The 17,696-nt window shown below is 38.2% G+C and overlaps 1 protein-coding gene across 1 annotated transcript in view; it reads left to right on the plus strand.

Moving 5' to 3' along the window:
• LOC128999957 (dynein axonemal heavy chain 7-like) overlaps window positions 1-17,696 on the plus strand; it is a 60,413-nt gene that overhangs the window by 15,779 nt on the left and 26,938 nt on the right. The window contains exons 17-32 of the mRNA XM_054426756.1: window positions 1,065-1,225; window positions 1,739-1,910; window positions 3,173-3,346; window positions 4,012-4,143; window positions 4,366-4,590; window positions 5,233-5,430; window positions 7,921-8,044; window positions 8,140-8,315; window positions 8,891-9,039; window positions 9,655-9,802; window positions 13,746-13,964; window positions 14,394-14,566; window positions 15,163-15,304; window positions 15,531-15,644; window positions 16,201-16,341; window positions 16,444-16,602. Coding sequence (XP_054282731.1) covers window positions 1,065-1,225; window positions 1,739-1,910; window positions 3,173-3,346; window positions 4,012-4,143; window positions 4,366-4,590; window positions 5,233-5,430; window positions 7,921-8,044; window positions 8,140-8,315; window positions 8,891-9,039; window positions 9,655-9,802; window positions 13,746-13,964; window positions 14,394-14,566; window positions 15,163-15,304; window positions 15,531-15,644; window positions 16,201-16,341; window positions 16,444-16,602 — 2,607 coding nt within the window. The remainder of the gene's footprint in view (window positions 1-1,064; window positions 1,226-1,738; window positions 1,911-3,172; window positions 3,347-4,011; window positions 4,144-4,365; window positions 4,591-5,232; window positions 5,431-7,920; window positions 8,045-8,139; window positions 8,316-8,890; window positions 9,040-9,654; window positions 9,803-13,745; window positions 13,965-14,393; window positions 14,567-15,162; window positions 15,305-15,530; window positions 15,645-16,200; window positions 16,342-16,443; window positions 16,603-17,696) is intronic.

Raw genomic sequence — 17,696 nt, forward strand, 5'->3', positions numbered from 1 at the left:
CTTCTAGTCCTTACTGAGAATAATGATCAACCACAACAAGAACAAAGACTACAGCATCTACTGCAAAAGTTAATGTTTGATGTGTTTATTTATGTATTTTCATCTAATTTTGTCAGTAAGTTAAGAAACCTATCCACCATAAAATCCTTAAGTACATAGTAATTTTGCGCACCATGTTTTCTAAATGATTCTAACTGAAGTTTCAAATCAATTATCACTTTATGTAAGCCTAATATTAACACTGTTGTCATTATACCAATTATCTTAACAATCTAGTAGTTGGGACAGTACAGGGTGTTTTTAAAAGAATGCCGGGGTTTTAAACCTCGGAATCGTTGCTCAGGGACTATTCAAGATAATTAAACAATTTAACGTCAAATTGAAGGGAAAAGAACAAAGTTTTTTTCTAATTCTTTGATACAATTTGGAATGATTTAATAAAATTCAGATTTTCATCAATCTTATATGAGCGTAAAACTGGCAAAGTCTGTACGCTTAGGGCGATCGGCGGGTTTATCTGATGTTCTAACTGAATCTTTTTAGGCACAAAGACTCTATATTTTACATATAACATCATTAAGTGACCAATTTTGGTTTGTTCTACTGAATACTTCATCAGGTAATATATTTTTCAGGCTTCTGATTCAGAATTGTCGGATTTCTTCGACTATAAGTCATTGCTTGCCACCATGGTGCCACAAAACTCATTAAACCAGCTTCAAGTTTCTTTATCATCAAGTAGATTTAAATTTAGTTTAATTTAGCAATGGAGATAAACTCTGCGAACCACAGATTACAATATTTGCCTTCTGTTGTGCCTTAAACGTCGTACTGGCGACTGGTCAAGCGTACGAGTCGCAACAGTGGAATAGCACCGCGCACCTGTTTTACGCATGCCAAGATAAAAGTTTCCTCCCTTGCTACGGGGTAAACAAAACTTAGTTATTTAAGCTTCAATTTGACGTATAAGACGTTTAGTTACCTTGAATAGTACCCAAGCAAATTATCATTTAAAATCCCGCCATTCTTTTAAAAACACCCTGTATAACATATTTGTCCACTAGGGTGGTATGAATGAGCACAAGGTAGAGATTGCAGTCATGAACCCCAAGTCAATCACGATGGGTCAGCTCTACGGACAGTTTGACCCGGTCTCCCACGAGTGGTCTGATGGGATACTGGCTGTCAGCTATCGTCAGTTTGCCATGTCAACCAACCTGAACAGGTATATCTGATTGTTTCATTGAGTTTACTGTTTTTTTAACATCACATCAAAAATTTTTGATTTCAAATTTCAAAAATGTTTTGAAATTCTTAAATCACTACAAGCATTTTTGTTGATGCATTTCTGATTACATTTTGTGTACTACCCAATTTCCTCGACAGAAATATTGAATTAAATTGATGAATTTCAACTTTTGATTGGTTGATTTGAGAGTGGCATCACTCACTACTGTCAATCCCCACTAATTTTTCTTTCCTTGTGAAGTATTCTACCCCATAGAATGTTTAACAAGAAGCATGCCCTCTTGACAATTCTCCCATAAATATACCTCCTAATTAAAAATTAAAACTGGCGCAAAAATGTGAGTTTTTCTATATGCTATAGCTTTTTTGGCATTCGACACCAACCAATTATAAAAAACAAGTTCTGCAATGGATAATGGATGTATACTTCTTAAAGATTACAAGATTAGGGTTGTACAAACAATGCTTATGTTTTATATTGTTTACCCAGGAAATGGCTGATATTCGATGGTCCAGTGGATGCAATCTGGATAGAGAACATGAACACAGTTTTGGATGACAACAAGAAGTTGTGTTTGATGTCAGGAGAGATCATACAGCTGGCTCCAACAACCAACTTGATATTTGAACCCATGGATCTAGAGGCTGCCTCTCCAGCTACGGTGAGTGTCTGACCAATGGTATTGTCAAATCCTTATATATAATACGTGAAGGCGATTTCTTCGAAACACTACTCCTCCGTTAGTAATGGACGGATTTTTACAAACGATGTGTCAAAATTAAGTATTTTTTGTGTATACGCCCCCTTTCACCAATTCATGTAATAAAAATCCTCGGGCTTTGCCCCACAGGCCATCGAAATCCCAATGTATTTCTTATAATGAAAAGATTTTGTTTACTTAAACAGACAAATTATTTGTATTAATTACAGCTGTTTGTAGTAAAGAAAGACAAATGATACACACAAGAGCATTCGTTTTCAGTTTCCATAACTGGAGTGGACTGAGCATTCGATTTCAGAGTGGGTTCGTTTCCAGTTTCGATAACTGGAGTAAAGTGATTGATAACATTATCTTTGAGTTGATTCTTTTAAGTCATCGGAAATTGTGACTGTCATTTGTTTTAAAATATATATACACCTGCAATACTTTGCAATTGCTCGAATTCGAGCAACAGGTACACTAGTAGCTCTGTAATGGCTGTTGATGTGGAGATGTGTTTCGTTATGAACATAACCAATATACGAGAGATGATATGCAAACAGTAGCAGATATCAATCCTACTGTATTCATATTTGTTTGGAAACACAAGTATAACGCTCTAATAGGATCCCAGTGAAACACAAACATTTTATAGGCATCTTAATTGGTACCCCCCAAAAAAAATTAAAAACTGATGGCATATCACCAAAACAACTTCCTTGCATTTTTATACTGATTACAGTTATGTTCCAAGTTCTGACACAAGAAAAGATACCCTTCACAATACTACATGGGTTGTGTTGTGGGTCAATTAGTATCGTGATTGAGCTTATATTGGCCAAGTGCGTTAGTTAAAATCTAAAACCAGGGATGTGTTCATTATTATTTTTCCTACTATTTTAGCTGGATTCCACCCTTAAGTGATAATTAATAGGGTTTGACCTCCTTCCCACAGAAACCTAATTTAAGAACAAAGGGAGTATTCAGATTTTGCCTCATTTTGTGTTTTACTGGACTTTGACAAGATTAATCAGTGCATAGACAAAAAAATTGGCAAGAATAGTGATGAATGAAGCACAGAACACAGTGTTGGTCCAAATTTCAACTAGCTTGCTTGGCCTCAGTTGGATTTTGAAGCAGATTTTGAAAATCAGCCCTTGTGTCCATGAGGATAAACTATTATTATTCATAAAAGATGTTGCCAACTAACTTTGTGTGTGTAGGTGTCCAGATGTGGTATGATTTACATGGAGCCAGCTACTCTAGGCTGGGAGTGTCTCTTACAGTCTTGGCTCAACACACTTCCACCATGTCTCCACGCTCAGAACAAACAAGTCATTGTGCATCTCTTCCATAGGTTCTGCCCTGTCTTGTTCTACCTTCTGCGGCGCACCAAAGTTGTGGTATGTATTTTTTTGCTATTTTCATTATCTATCAGTATGGGGTATAATTTTTATTTTACTAACATTTTTAATAAAATTTTATGCTTTTGTTTTCCTCCAAATTTCAAAGGGACCTCAAGTACTTGCTTTTAGAATTTAACCAGCCAACTATGTATTTTCCATTCTAAGCTCTTGAGTTTTATCATTGAAGTAAGACTCCTTTACAGCTTGTGACTCGGAAGCTGGCACTTGGGCCTAGCGCGGGCACTATATGCAGGGTGTGGGTGGATGTAAGGAAAACACCGGACTGCAAACCTTTCTTCTGTTTCAGGGTTTACTCCCTGTGATTCACGTACTGAGCACCTTCAGGAGGATCGCATGGACAGTTGACACAACCCGCAAGACGGCACATGATATTTTTGAACTAGATGCTAGTACTGATCGGTCAGGGGCCAGCTTACGTGTCGCGAGCTGTACATGTGCAATTTTAATTTTAAATACTATACTTTTAAAAAATTTACTACCATTTTATTATTTGTTTATTGTTAATCAAGGCAGGATGTTTTATGTCTTACTTGTATGTCAACTCTATGTTTTTTTTATATGTATCGACCTTATTAAGAAAAATCTAGCACTTTTATGACACTTTCAATACTAATCTAAGCTATTTTCTTTTTTAGGAAATATTTCCAACTTCTGATTCAAACCTCATAAGATCTTTGACAAATTTATTTGACTGTTTTCTGAATGACTTCTACGATGAAGAATTTGTCAAGAATATCTCCGATTTAGATACAAGGGCACAGTTGGAGGTGAGTTTAACTGTTTTGATGCATTCTTGGCTGAGAATACCTAAATAATTCTTTTTAGTGATTTTCCTTTAAATTTGTTTATTGTAAAATGTTTCCTCAAATTTAGTTTTTTATAGTTACAATGGTATTTAAACTATTTATTTTTTTTATTTTTGATGAGTTATTTTTTTACTTGTTCTTAGTGTATTTGTGTATTTATATAGGTTATTTACCTTTTTCCAGGGTGTGTTTTTCTTCTCGTGTATCTGGTCCATTGGAGCGTGTTTGAACTCCGCTGGCCGGGAACAGTTCAGTGTTCTGTTCCAAGGATTGTTGCTGAAGGAGTTTCCAGCTCACCTGAAGGAACAATTTGGTCTACCAGATCATCTCATCATGCCTCCTTTAAAACCCTACATTTATACAATTCCTGAACAAGCGACAGTATTTGACTACAGGTTCATAAAAGAAGTGAGTATGCTTGCCTGGTTTATGTTAAATGTTGTTAAATTTGTGAGTGGTTTGAATACTTGTCCCATTTTTGTTGTCCCACCTTCATAATATTTTGTGTCCCAACTTCATATTCTAGAACAATAGGTTCTAGCGCAAATCTGTTTTCACATTACTTCAGACTAAGCCCAGAGGGTTGACAGCATTATCATTATCAAATATGTATAATCCGTTAGAGATTTGTGGGATATAAACCCAGGACCTCAGGGTCTGGAGACCCACGCTCTACCACTAGACCAGCTCGCTCCCAAACTCCTTTATTATTGATAATGTATTCTGTTAAATTTCAATACAAACTTTTTAAAAATCAGGAGGGTTACTCATCAACACTTATTATATTTCATTGAATGAATCGGTTGCTCAGGTTGTTTGGCAGCAATGTAGGAGGTTTGACTTATGGTTTGACTTATTAGGTATTCAGTTGTGACTTTTGCCATTTAAATTTACCAGTACATTTCACTCCTGTACTATACCAGCTCACTCCTTGCTTTGCTGGATACATCCAAGGCACAGATTCAAGGACTATGTCGATGGACAAATGTTAGGTAAAAAAGGCCACCACACTCTTTAAAAATAAACTTGATGTGTTTCTTGGTGTTGTAGGGTAAAGGCAAGTGGAAGCTGTGGTCAGAGGACTTAACATCTGCATCACCCATCCCTAGAGACATCCCTGTCAACCAGATAATTGTTCCCACCGTAGAAACAGTCCGAAATATGGCTTTGATGCATCTCCTCGTGATGCATCAAAAACCTGTCATGTTTGTTGGATCTACCGGCACCGGAAAGTCTGCTTATACAATGGTAAATAGATTTTGAGCTAGGCTACGTTCGCTTTATTGTAAATTTGTATGTGATAGTGAATTAATAGTTAGTATAGTAATAGTAGTAGATAGTTGTGGAGTAGCTAGTTAATGATAAGCTAGTAAATCCATCAAGATTTTCTCAAAGAGCCCGGCAGCAGGTGCTCATCAGTTTCTAAGAAAACAGTAATTGAATTTAAAGAAACTTTTCTCACCGGTTCCGGTCGGTGTGTTTCAGATAGTCCTAAAGGGATCTCGCCTGTTAGTTCAACAATCTCACTCATTCAGACACATTGGGATCTGAATGAAAATTAATTCCCCTAGCTTAGGCTTCAAAAGAGAGGAATGGCAGCAGTCAGCCTACACCGTGTAAAACATGGTGCAAATATTACCACTTTATACTCCTTCCATCCCTTGCGCACATTTTCTGAGACCCCAAAAATGTAATCACAGATTGCAATAGATACTTGGCGGGAGTGTTAATTTTCTTTCACAACATTTTCAAATGCTATGAAAAGACTAATTGTATTTTGGGAGGGAAGGGGGAACCGGCTAACAGTGTTGGGGAAGCTACTTTTAAAATGTAGCTAGCTACAACTACTGCTACATTTCCAAAAAAGTAGCTTAGCTACAGCTACAGCTACAGTTCCGAAAAAGTAGCTAGCTACAACTACAGCTACAATGAAATGTAGCTACAGCTACAATTTTAGCTGCTTTTCCAAAGACGTTACTTTTTATTCCACGCACATTAGGTAAATGTAAAATTAATTGCAATAACATTTTTATTGAACAAACATTTAAACAAGAAATGTCAGTATTGTATCTAACATTACTTGGAAAACAAATTATTCCTAGATTTGATTTAATTTGTTGGCATTATAAACCTAACATTACAACAACAGCATCAAATAATTGGGTGTCCCATCATATTTAGTACTTATTTTTAAATATTGCATTATTTTTAAGCATCTTATATGTAAATTTCATTAAGTTTAAAGGACATACAACCAAACTATATTTTAAAAGCTCATTTTATTTCTTTAATATAGATTTATTTATAGATGTCTTATATCAACAATTAAGACCACTTAAACTGTAAAACGATTATTTAAAAATACTTTTTTGTGTTACAGAGCCTAGCCTATTGAAATTGGAGTTTATTACCTCCCTTTACTTTTAATGTTAAAAACGACATTGCTATAACTTTTAACCATAGTGATAAGTTACTTGTTCTCTATGAATAACACTTTTCAATGTCAAGAAATCGTCCTTTATTGTCATTATGCATAGGGCAAGTGCTTCAACCTAGTTGGTACAGAAAACAGTATTCAGCAACTTATCCTGAAATCGGCTTTTAATTTAAACATGTTGAAATTTGTAAAGTAAAAATAACATGTAGGCCTACTTGGCTATGTAACAAGTTGGCTATAGTAGCTTTGTTCTTGCAAGGACTAAACAGATATATTCCTAATAATTGAACTTGGTATTCGTTTTAAGCCCTAGCATAGCCTAGGAATAGTCCAATACAAGAGCTGTTAGCAGGAGCAAACTATTCTATTTTTTAAATGTAAGTTTCATGTTATATGGAGATTTTTTCGTTACAATTATCATGTAGTCTAGGCATATCTTAAATCTCATCAGGTAATTTCCTCTTTGTTAATTTAGTAAACCTTAGAAAAATCTTTGTAATCTAACCAAGGAAGGGCTTGTGATGATGAACCACAATCAACAGCTGAAGCAAAGGTTGGTAGACCAGCTTTCACATTATTTTAAGGTTGTTGGTTTTCATTAAAACCCTAGTTAAAACACTATCGATATAACAAAGAAACTAAATTGATTACTAATTTCCCTGTCAATCACTTGCAAGCGTTCAATAGCTTGTATTGTCACTGGTACCGGTAACGTTTAAACGTCGTCTGCATGTAGCGATTTTATTTTATCTGACAGTAATCATAGAGTAGTAAATTAAGGAAATGAGAGCTAAAAATGTGGATAACACTAATTTAATGGTCTCCATGTCCACACAACGTTGTAATAGGGAATGACACGGCTGCAACCAGCTGTATGAAGCCAAGAAAGTAGGCCTAATTGTTTTGAAAATCTCAGTCTCAGTTTGAAAGATGTTGTTTCACGTAAGGTTGAGGTTATGGTAAAAATCACTATCTCAAACAATGTAAATGTAGTGAGAAAAGTAGCTAAAATTCCGCTACAACTACTTTAAAAATGTAGCTAGCTACAGCTAAAGCTACAAAATTTTAAAAGTAGCGACGCTACAGCTAACGCTACAAAAAAAGTAGCGCGCTACTGTAGCGTCGCTACTTGTAGCGCGCTACTTCCCAACACTGCCGGCTAAAATAGTAGAGGATCAGGACAAGGATTTACAATTGGCCTCAGATGAGAACTACTAGCTTGCTTGCCGCCACGGAAGCCCAATGGAGACCTCTTGATTTCTGAACAACCCTCATACTAATGCCATAACAATGTGTTTCAGGACTATCTGTTGAAGAAGATTGATAGTAACATTTACAAGCCAATGTTTATCAACTTTTCTGCTCAAACCTCTGCAAACCAAACCCAAGACATAATCATGGCCAAGTTAGATAAACGGAGGAAAGGTATAGTATCATGTTTCTATTAGAGGGAAATAGTTATTTACAATTTTATGTCAATTTCTGTTTTTCTTTTACCTCTCATTACCTCGTTTTTCCAGGTGTCTACGGCCCGCCACTAGGCAAGAAGTGTGTGGTGTTTGTGGACGATGTCAGCATGCCAATGAAGGAGACTTACGGAGCTCAGCCTCCTATAGAACTGTTGAGGCAATGGCTCGACCATCAGATATGGTACGACCGCAAGGAGGTGGTCGCCATGAAACTCATTGACATACAGGTGAGGGAAACTGTCAATACACAATGTACCTTGTATATTTCTTTTTTAGTTTAGTATATGTTGTTGGTGAGTCGGTGGCTTAGTTGGTACTAGTGGTTGGTACTGGTCTGTGAAACAATGGTGTGGATTCAAATCTGGGGCCACCACTTATAATTTGTCAGTACAGTTTAACTGTAGTGGATACGTGACAGGCCTGAGGCCCATGAAGAAGGTTCAAGGTTAAAAAAGGTTGCCACTCACTGAACAAGGATGGTAGGAATACAAAAAAATATCTAAACTTATTTGGTGTGATAGCAGTCTGGATACCACAGCTTTAGATAGTCCAAAAAACCATTAGCAGGAAATGAGAGCCTTTTAGTTGCTTAAAACTGTGTGTACTGTAACATGGCATAGACTGCAGACAAACAGAACTAATTAGCACAAAACATCTGTTTTGTGATTTACCTCAATATTTAAAGGGGTCTTCAAAGTACGACGGTTGGTGGCTTAAAATTATGACTTGAAGACAAAAATCAAATTTTCTTTCTAGAGAGAAGACATAGTTTTTGTGTAAGTTTGTTGATGATGTGTTGCAGCTCATGTGTGCGATGGGTCCTCCCAGTTCAGGCAACACAGTCACTCCTCGGTTCAGTAGACATTTCAACATTGTGGTCATCAATGAGTTCACCGATGAAGTCATGGTGACCATCTTTAGTAAGATCATGCTGTGGCATCTGGACACTAGGTAAATGGAAACCGTTGTGCGAAAAGAAATACACACAGTTGAATTTTTTAGATATTGAAAATAAAGTAGTTGGAAAGTGATAGATTTTGATAACCATAATGATAAAATGTGCCTTATTTGTACTGTGTAGCATTGTATACTATCTTAGATAGAAGGCACCAAGCTCCCAACACCTTTGTGGTTTAAAACTCTTTATTTTAGAAAAGATTCTATAGCTATTTCATGAAAATTAATAAGTTGATTTAGTTTGATTCAATTGGATATCTCGTTGAATTGTGTGGTTAAAATAAAAAAATTACAACTAAATTAGGTTAAATTAATTTTTAACAGTACAATGACAAAAATGAAATGATAAAGTCTTGCATTGGGACTTTTCATGACTGAACCATCAAAACCAATACTATGATTTGAATACAAGCCCAATAACTTGATGACTACTCAGTCAATTATTAAATTTAGTTTTTTATCTTCATAAACTATATTATCAGTGGGGAAAGGATATAATTATTCATGCAAAACTTCTGGAAAATGATATGTGAATGGCTCCTGTACTAATTACAATGACAGAAACGTCTATTGTTTTACATATTTCTGACAGTTATGTTTGTTGTACAGAGGGTTCAGTAAGGAGTTTGACCCTTGTATTGACCAGCTGGTGTCAGCCACACTACTCATCTACAAGCAGAGTCTGGCCAACCTGCTGCCCACACCAGCCAAGTCTCACTACTTGTTCAATCTACGTGACTTTTCCCGCGTCATTCAGGTGTGTAAACTGTACAACCTACATAAATGAGATAAAACTAATTATAAACTTAACCTTAACTTTTCCAGGTCTAAATGTCATGAAATACACTGTTTTGCGTAAAAGACACTTAATATGTTTAAACACAATTTAGCATACCCATAATTATCTCGATGAAAAAATTCATTTGGAAATTTTATCGAAGACAACGCAAACAAATTTAACACATTTGTTAAATGCTAGCGTGCTAACCTGTTTTAATGATTAGATAAAGAAAGATTATTAAGGAAAACTAAAGAAAATAAAGCCTTAGAAAAATAAAACTAAATTTACTATACTATGTGACATTTATTTATGTATTATCTTTTGACAGAACAAATATTTGTTGCCTTGTTATTTTGTTATTGCTTGTTAAGTTTGACGATGTCTATTACAATATGTGTATATTTTTGAAGGAATAAAGAATTTGTCTATTGTCTATGCGTTATGCATGTTGTATTTTATTTGATCATGTTCAATTTTTCTTTTCATCGCAATAATCACAACAAAGTCTAAGGCAACAGCACCAGTAATTGGAAAATTATAAAATTATGTATAAATGGAATTGTGAAACAGTGATCTAGAAGGTAGGCTAACATGGTTAATGCAGATTAAATCTTAGGAGATGACTGAGTCATTGAACTGGCAAAAATATTGGCCTATACCTAGGATGTGGAATGTTCAGCCTGTTTTGAACATTGATTGCGGCAACCCGTTATAAATTTGGGTTCAGTATTTTGGTCATTCATCTGTGATGTTTGTGCCTGTCAGTTATTATTGTTTGACTATACAGGGAGTGTTGCTGTCAGTACCTGAGGCTATGGAGGATCTGCTGGCCATGAAGAGACTCTGGGTGCACGAGGTGTTGAGAGTCTACCATGACAGACTGGTAGATGACAAGGACAGAGATTGGTCAGTCATTTCTGCTATGTTTGTGCCTGTCAGTTATTATTGTTTGACTGTGCAGGGAGTGTTGCTGTCAGTACCTGAGGCTATGGAGGATCTGCTGGCCATGAAGAGACTCTGGGTGCACGAGGTGTTGAGAGTCTACCATGACAGACTGGTGGATGACAAGGACAGAGATTGGTCAGTCATTTCTGCTATGTTTGTGTCTGTCAGTTATTATTGTTTGACTGTACAGGGAGTGTTGCTGTCAGTACCTGAGGCTATGGAGGATCTGCTGGCCATGAAGAGACTCTGGGTGCACGAGGTGTTGAGAGTCTACCATGACAGACTGGTAGATGACAAGGACAGAGATTGGTCAGTCATTTCTGCTATGTTTGTGCCTGTCAGTTATTATTGTTTGACTGTACAGGGAGTGTTGCTGTCAGTACCTGAGGCTATGGAGGATCTGCTGGCCATGAAGAGACTCTGGGTGCACGAGGTGTTGAGAGTCTACCATGACAGACTGGTAGATGACAAGGACTGAGATTGGACAGTCATTTCTGCTATGTTTGTGTCTGTCAGTTATTATGGTTTGACTGTACAGGGAGTGTTGCTGTCAGTACCTGAGGCTATGGAGGATCTGCTGGCCATGAAGAGACTCTGGGTGCACGAGGTGTTGAGAGTCTACCATGACAGACTGGTAGATGACAAGGACAGAGATTGATCAGTCATTTCTGCTATGTTTGTGTCTGTCAGTTATTATTGTTTGACTGTACAGGGAGTGTTGCTGTCAGTACCTGAGGCTATGGAGGATCTGCTGGCCATGAAGAGACTCTGGGTGCACGAGGTGTTGAGAGTCTACCATGACAGACTGGTAGATGACAAGGACAGAGATTGATCAGTCATTTCTGCTATGTTTGTGTCTGTCAGTTATTATTGTTTGACTGTACAGGGAGTGTTGCTGTCAGTACCTGAGGCTATGGAGGATCTGCTGGCCATGAAGAGACTCTGGGTGCACGAGGTGTTTAGAGTCTACCATGACAGACTGGTAGATGACAAGGACAGAGATTGGACAGTCATTTCTGCTATGTTTGTGTCTGTCAGTTATTATTGTTTGACTGTACAGGGAGTGTTGCTGTCAGTACCTGAGGCTATGGAGGATCTGCTGGCCATGAAGAGACTCTGGGTGCACGAGGTGTTGAGAGTCTACCATGACAGACTGGTAGATGACATGGACTGAGATTGGACAGTCATTTCTGCTATGTTTGTGTCTGTCAGTTATTATGGTTTGACTGTACAGGGAGTGTTGCTGTCAGTACCTGAGGCTATGGAGGATCTGCTGGCCATGAAGAGACTCTGGGTGCACGAGGTGTTGAGAGTCTACCATGACAGACTGGTAGATGACATGGACTGAGATTGGACAGTCATTTCTGCTATGTTTGTGTCTGTCAGTTATTATGGTTTGACTGTACAGGGAGTGTTGCTGTCAGTACCTGAGGCTATGGAGGATCTGCTGGCCATGAAGAGACTCTGGGTGCACGAGGTGTTGAGAGTCTACCATGACAGACTGGTAGATGACATGGACTGAGATTGGACAGTCATTTCTGCTATGTTTGTGTCTGTCAGTTATTATTGTTTGACTGTACAGGGAGTGTTGCTGTCAGTACCTGAGGCTATGGAGGATCTGCTGGCCATGAAGAGACTCTGGGTGCACGAGGTGTTGAGAGTCTACCATGACAGACTGGTAGATGACAAGGACAGAGATTGGTCAGTCATTTCTGCTATGTTTGTGCCTGTCAGTTATTATTGTTTGACTGTGCAGGGAGTGTTGCTGTCAGTACCTGAGGCTATGGAGGATCTGCTGGCCATGAAGAGACTCTGGGTGCACGAGGTGTTGAGAGTCTACCATGACAGACTGGTAGATGACAAGGACAGAGATTGGTCAGTCATTTCTGCTATGTTTGTGTCTGTCAGTTATTATTGTTTGACTGTACAGGGAGTGTTGCTGTCAGTACCTGAGGCTATGGAGGATCTGCTGGCCATGAAGAGACTCTGGGTGCACGAGGTGTTGAGAGTCTACCATGACAGACTGGTAGATGACATGGACTGAGATTGGACAGTCATTTCTGCTATGTTTGTGTCTGTCAGTTATTATTGTTTGACTGTACAGGGAGTGTTGCTGTCAGTACCTGAGGCTATGGAGGATCTGCTGGCCATGAAGAGACTCTGGGTGCATGAGGTGTTGAGAGTCTACCATGACAGACTGGTAGATGACATGGACTGAGATTGGACAGTCATTTCTGCTATGTTTGTGTCTGTCAGTTATTATGGTTTGACTGTACAGGGAGTGTTGCTGTCAGTACCTGAGGCTATGGAGGATCTGCTGGCCATGAAGAGACTCTGGGTGCACGAGGTGTTGAGAGTCTACCATGACAGACTGGTAGATGACATGGACTGAGATTGGACAGTCATTTCTGCTATGTTTGTGTCTGTCAGTTATTATGGTTTGACTGTACAGGGAGTGTTGCTGTCAGTACCTGAGGCTATGGAGGATCTGCTGGCCATGAAGAGACTCTGGGTGCACGAGGTGTTGAGAGTCTACCATGACAGACTGGTAGATGACATGGACTGAGATTGGACAGTCATTTCTTTTATGTTTGTGTCTGTCAGTTATTATTGTTTGACTGTACAGGGAGTGTTGCTGTCAGTACCTGAGGCTATGGAGGATCTGCTGGCCATGAAGAGACTCTGGGTGCACGAGGTGTTGAGAGTCTACCATGACAGACTGGTAGATGACATGGACTGAGATTGGACAGTCATTTCTGCTATGTTTGTGTCTGTCAGTTATTATGGTTTGACTGTACAGGGAGTGTTGCTGTCAGTACCTGAGGCTATGGAGGATCTGCTGGCCATGAAGAGACTCTGGGTGCACGAGGTGTTGAGAGTCTACCATGACAGACTGGTAGATGACATGGACTGAGATTGGACAGTCATTTCTGCTATGTTTGTGTCTGTCAGTTATTATGGTTTGACTGTACAGGGAGTGTTGCTGTCAGTACCTGAGGCTATGGAGGATCTGCTGGCCATGAAGAGACTCTGGGTACACGAGGTGTTGAGAGTCTACCATGACAGACTGGTAGATGACAAGGACCGGGAGTGGATATTTGACTTGCTGCATCAAGTTGTGGCTTCCAACCTAGAGGAGGACCTGGACCAGATGTTTACTCACCTGGTGAAAGACAAACCTCCCGGGAGCCGGGTATGATTGTTTGTGTTTTTCTGCGTCATTGGAATTTTTACGTTTTTAAGAAGGGGACAGTCCAAACCCTAGTCTTGTTCTTTAATTTTGAAATTTTGATACACAGCACCATTAATTAAATGACAAATTGCATATGGGCCCATTGAACAAATCTTGCCACAATCAAGATGGTTGAGTACAGTGCAGTGTGGTGGGTGATTAAAGATAATCTGTAGTGATCATTGATGAAAAGGCTTAAGGTTTTTAGCTAGGATTGATTGATATGAATTGCTAATTATTCTTTATTCAATTTATTTACTGATTTCACTAGTGTCATGAATCGAAAACTCCAGATGTCGTAATTTTCTACAGTTACATGCATGTCGGAAACAACATAGTACATCAAGATTTATCATCTGCATTGATTCAACAATTCTGTTGAAATTACAGGTAGGGGAGACTGAACTACGCAGACTGTTGTATTGTGACTTTGCCAACCCCAAGGCCGATGTCAGGAACTACATAGAAGTCACAGATTTAGATGCTCTACGAAATATTGTGGAAGGTTTCCTCAACGAGTTTAACAACATGAGTAAGAAACCAATGAACCTCGTCTTGTTTAGGCAAGTGTTCATTTGATTAGGCTTATACCTAAATCAGATTTAAAAAAAATTAGATTAATTACTTTGTATGATAATTATTTTGCTTTTGGTTTTTCCAAAATTAATTCTTGTAAGTAGTATAAAACAAGCAAATTCTCTCAAAACGTATTGCAAATATTAAGATTTGTATGATCCGGATTTGTTAGAGATACATCAATTTTTTGACTGTAGGAAACTGACTAGTCAACTAATTTAAGTGTGAAGCTAAATATCTTAGAAAATTGTTTTCAAATCCTGCCTTTAAGCTTTATGATCGAGTGAGTCTCCATAAATAAGGAGAATGTTCTTTATATTAGAGAACACTTTGAGATAAGAGCGATACAACGTTCATCTTCATATAAAGGTTCCCATGGTCACACATGTTAAAGATGTGGTGGTCCTGAAGCAATAACAGTGTTAAAACAGATGATCATCAACTTTTACCATTGTTCTGGCCTGGATACAATTAAAGACTTTGATTCTATTTGATACCTATAATTATAATATAAACTTTTCCTATAAATCTACTATCCCATTACTAGGAAATGTTTACATAACTTTTTACTTTTCGCCTGCAGGTTTGCTATTGAACACTTGTCTAGAATCTGCCGCATTCTCAAGCAGCCCAGAAGCCATGCATTGTTGGTTGGAGTAGGTGGAAGTGGACGACAGTCACTCACTCGTCTAGCTGCTCACATCTGCGAGTATGACCTCTTCCAGGTAAACAAGGAATCTTAGTTCTACCAACAGCAACAATATATCAATGTGTGAAACATCAATGTAAAGAAGAAATATATTGCAACAAAAACTATTAGTTATAAAGTCAATGTATGCAAATGTTTATTTACATCTTTATAAATACACATAATATATTTTTTGTAGATATTATAGCTAAACCTTGTATATATTATTATATTTCTATTTAACCTACCATTTTTCTATTTAGGTAGAGATGGGCAGACAGTACGGAATGTATGAGTGGCATGAAGACTTGAAGAACATCTTACTGAAGGCCAGTGCTAGTGACCAACACGTGGTGTTCTTGTTTACAGATTCGCAGGTAAATCACCAACTCACTGTTTAAGATTTAGACTCAGCTGAGGTGTATTTGGATCCAAATAAGAGTAACAAATACTTGGCCTTTTGTGCAAGGTAGTACCATTGAGAATACATGTATTAGAGTAGACACTATTGTTACCTGAACAGCGCTGTTGCAAAGAAGCGTTAGCGGCCAGAAATACACCACCTCATGTCTGTTGGTAACGCAGTTTAGATGTTTTTTAATATTGCGTTTGCTGAAGGTTTTTAAAATTTGTTTAATTTTGAAATTTTGTTAAGTTGATGAAGTTTGTTTCTTTGGTCATAATTTTGAGGTTTTATAATGCTATGTGTCCCCTCTAATTGTATATACTCAATGGCAGTACCGAACAAAATATTAATTCAAAGTATTGCCTTCATTCTAAAAAAAAACACACTGTGAACATGTTGAGTGTATTTCATTGTAATTCTAGCTGTTAAGGAAAGTGTGTGAAATCAACAATTTTCCTTTACTTTACAAAAATAAAATTGTTTGTGTTTGTTTTGAGTTTCTGAAAGTAATCAACATGTATTTACAGATCAAAGAGGAGGCTTTTGTTGAAGACATCAACAACATGCTCAACTCTGGGGAGGTTCCCAACTTGTTTGGGATTGATGAGAAAGCAGAAATTTGCGAAAAGATGAGAACCATCGACAGACAGAAAGACAAATCTCAGCAGGTCTGTTTAAGAAATATACATGATGTATATATACTTGAAAAATTCTACATAGAATGATGTTTCATTACCATTATAACTGCTTATTTCTGTATCCTTTTGCAGACTGATGGAAGTCCTGTAGCTTTATTCAACTTGTTTCTACAAATTGTCAAGGATCAGTTACATGTGGTTCTAGCATTCAGCCCAATCGGAGATGGTTTTAGAACACGAATTCGTAAATTTCCAGCTTTGGTGAATTGCTGCACAATCAATTGGTTTCAGGTAAGCATTTATGTCGTAAACTAGCTGTATAATGTCCATAATACAAACTAGGTGAAGTAATTCTATCAAACAAAAGTTTGTACATATTATCATTTTTGGTATTATTGTGTGAATTTGGAATTATTGTCATTATAGGTATTTTTACTTGACTTATATGTTGTGTGATTGACTGCTATTTACCAGACATGGCCACCAGACGCTCTACTGGCTGTAGCTAAGAGGTTCCTGGGAGACATAGAGTTGCCAGAGACAGAACGTCAGGCTTGTATAGACATGTGTCAGGAGTTCCACACGTCCACTCAACAGTTGTATGTTGTATATGTTGTGTGATTGTGTGATATTCACCAGACATGGCCACCAGACGCCCTACTGGCTGTAGCTAAGAGGTTCCTGGGAGACATAGAGTTGCCAGAGACAGAACGTCAGGCTTGTATAGACATGTGTCAGGATCCACACGTCCACTCAACAGTTGTGTGTTGTATTTGTTGTGTGATTGACTGCTTTTTACCAGACATGGCCACCAGACGCCCTACTGGCTGTAGCTAAGAGGTTCCTGGGAGACATAGAGTTGCCAGAGACAGAACGTCAGGCTTGTATAGACATGTGTCAGGAGTTCCACACGTCCACTCAACAGTTGTGTGTTGTATATGTTGTGTGATTGACTGCTTTTTACCAGACATGGCCACCAGACGCTCTACTGGCTGTAGCTAAGAGGTTCCTGGGAGACATAGAGTTGCCAGAGACAGAACGTCAGGCTTGTATAGACATGTGTCAGGATCCACACGTCCACTCAACAGTTGTGTGTTGTATATGTTGTGTGATTGACTGCTTTTTACCAGACATGGCCACCAGACGCTCTACTGGCTGTAGCTAAGAGGTTCCTGGGAGACATAGAGTTGCCAGAGACAGAACGTCAGGCTTGTATAGACATGTGTCAGGAGTTCCACACGTCCACTCAACAGTTGTGTGTTGTATTTGTTGTGTGATTGACTGCTTTTTACCAGACATGGCCACCAGACGCTCTACTGGCTGTAGCTAAGAGGTTCCTGGGAGACATAGAGTTGCCAGAGACAGAACGTCAGGCTTGTATAGAC

The sequence above is a fragment of the Macrosteles quadrilineatus genome, unplaced genomic scaffold (genome assembly GCF_028750875.1).
Source record: "Macrosteles quadrilineatus isolate MER2022 unplaced genomic scaffold, UCM_ALF_1.0 Scaffold_8__2_contigs__length_117827958, whole genome shotgun sequence".
NCBI lineage: Eukaryota > Metazoa > Arthropoda > Insecta > Hemiptera > Cicadellidae > Macrosteles > Macrosteles quadrilineatus.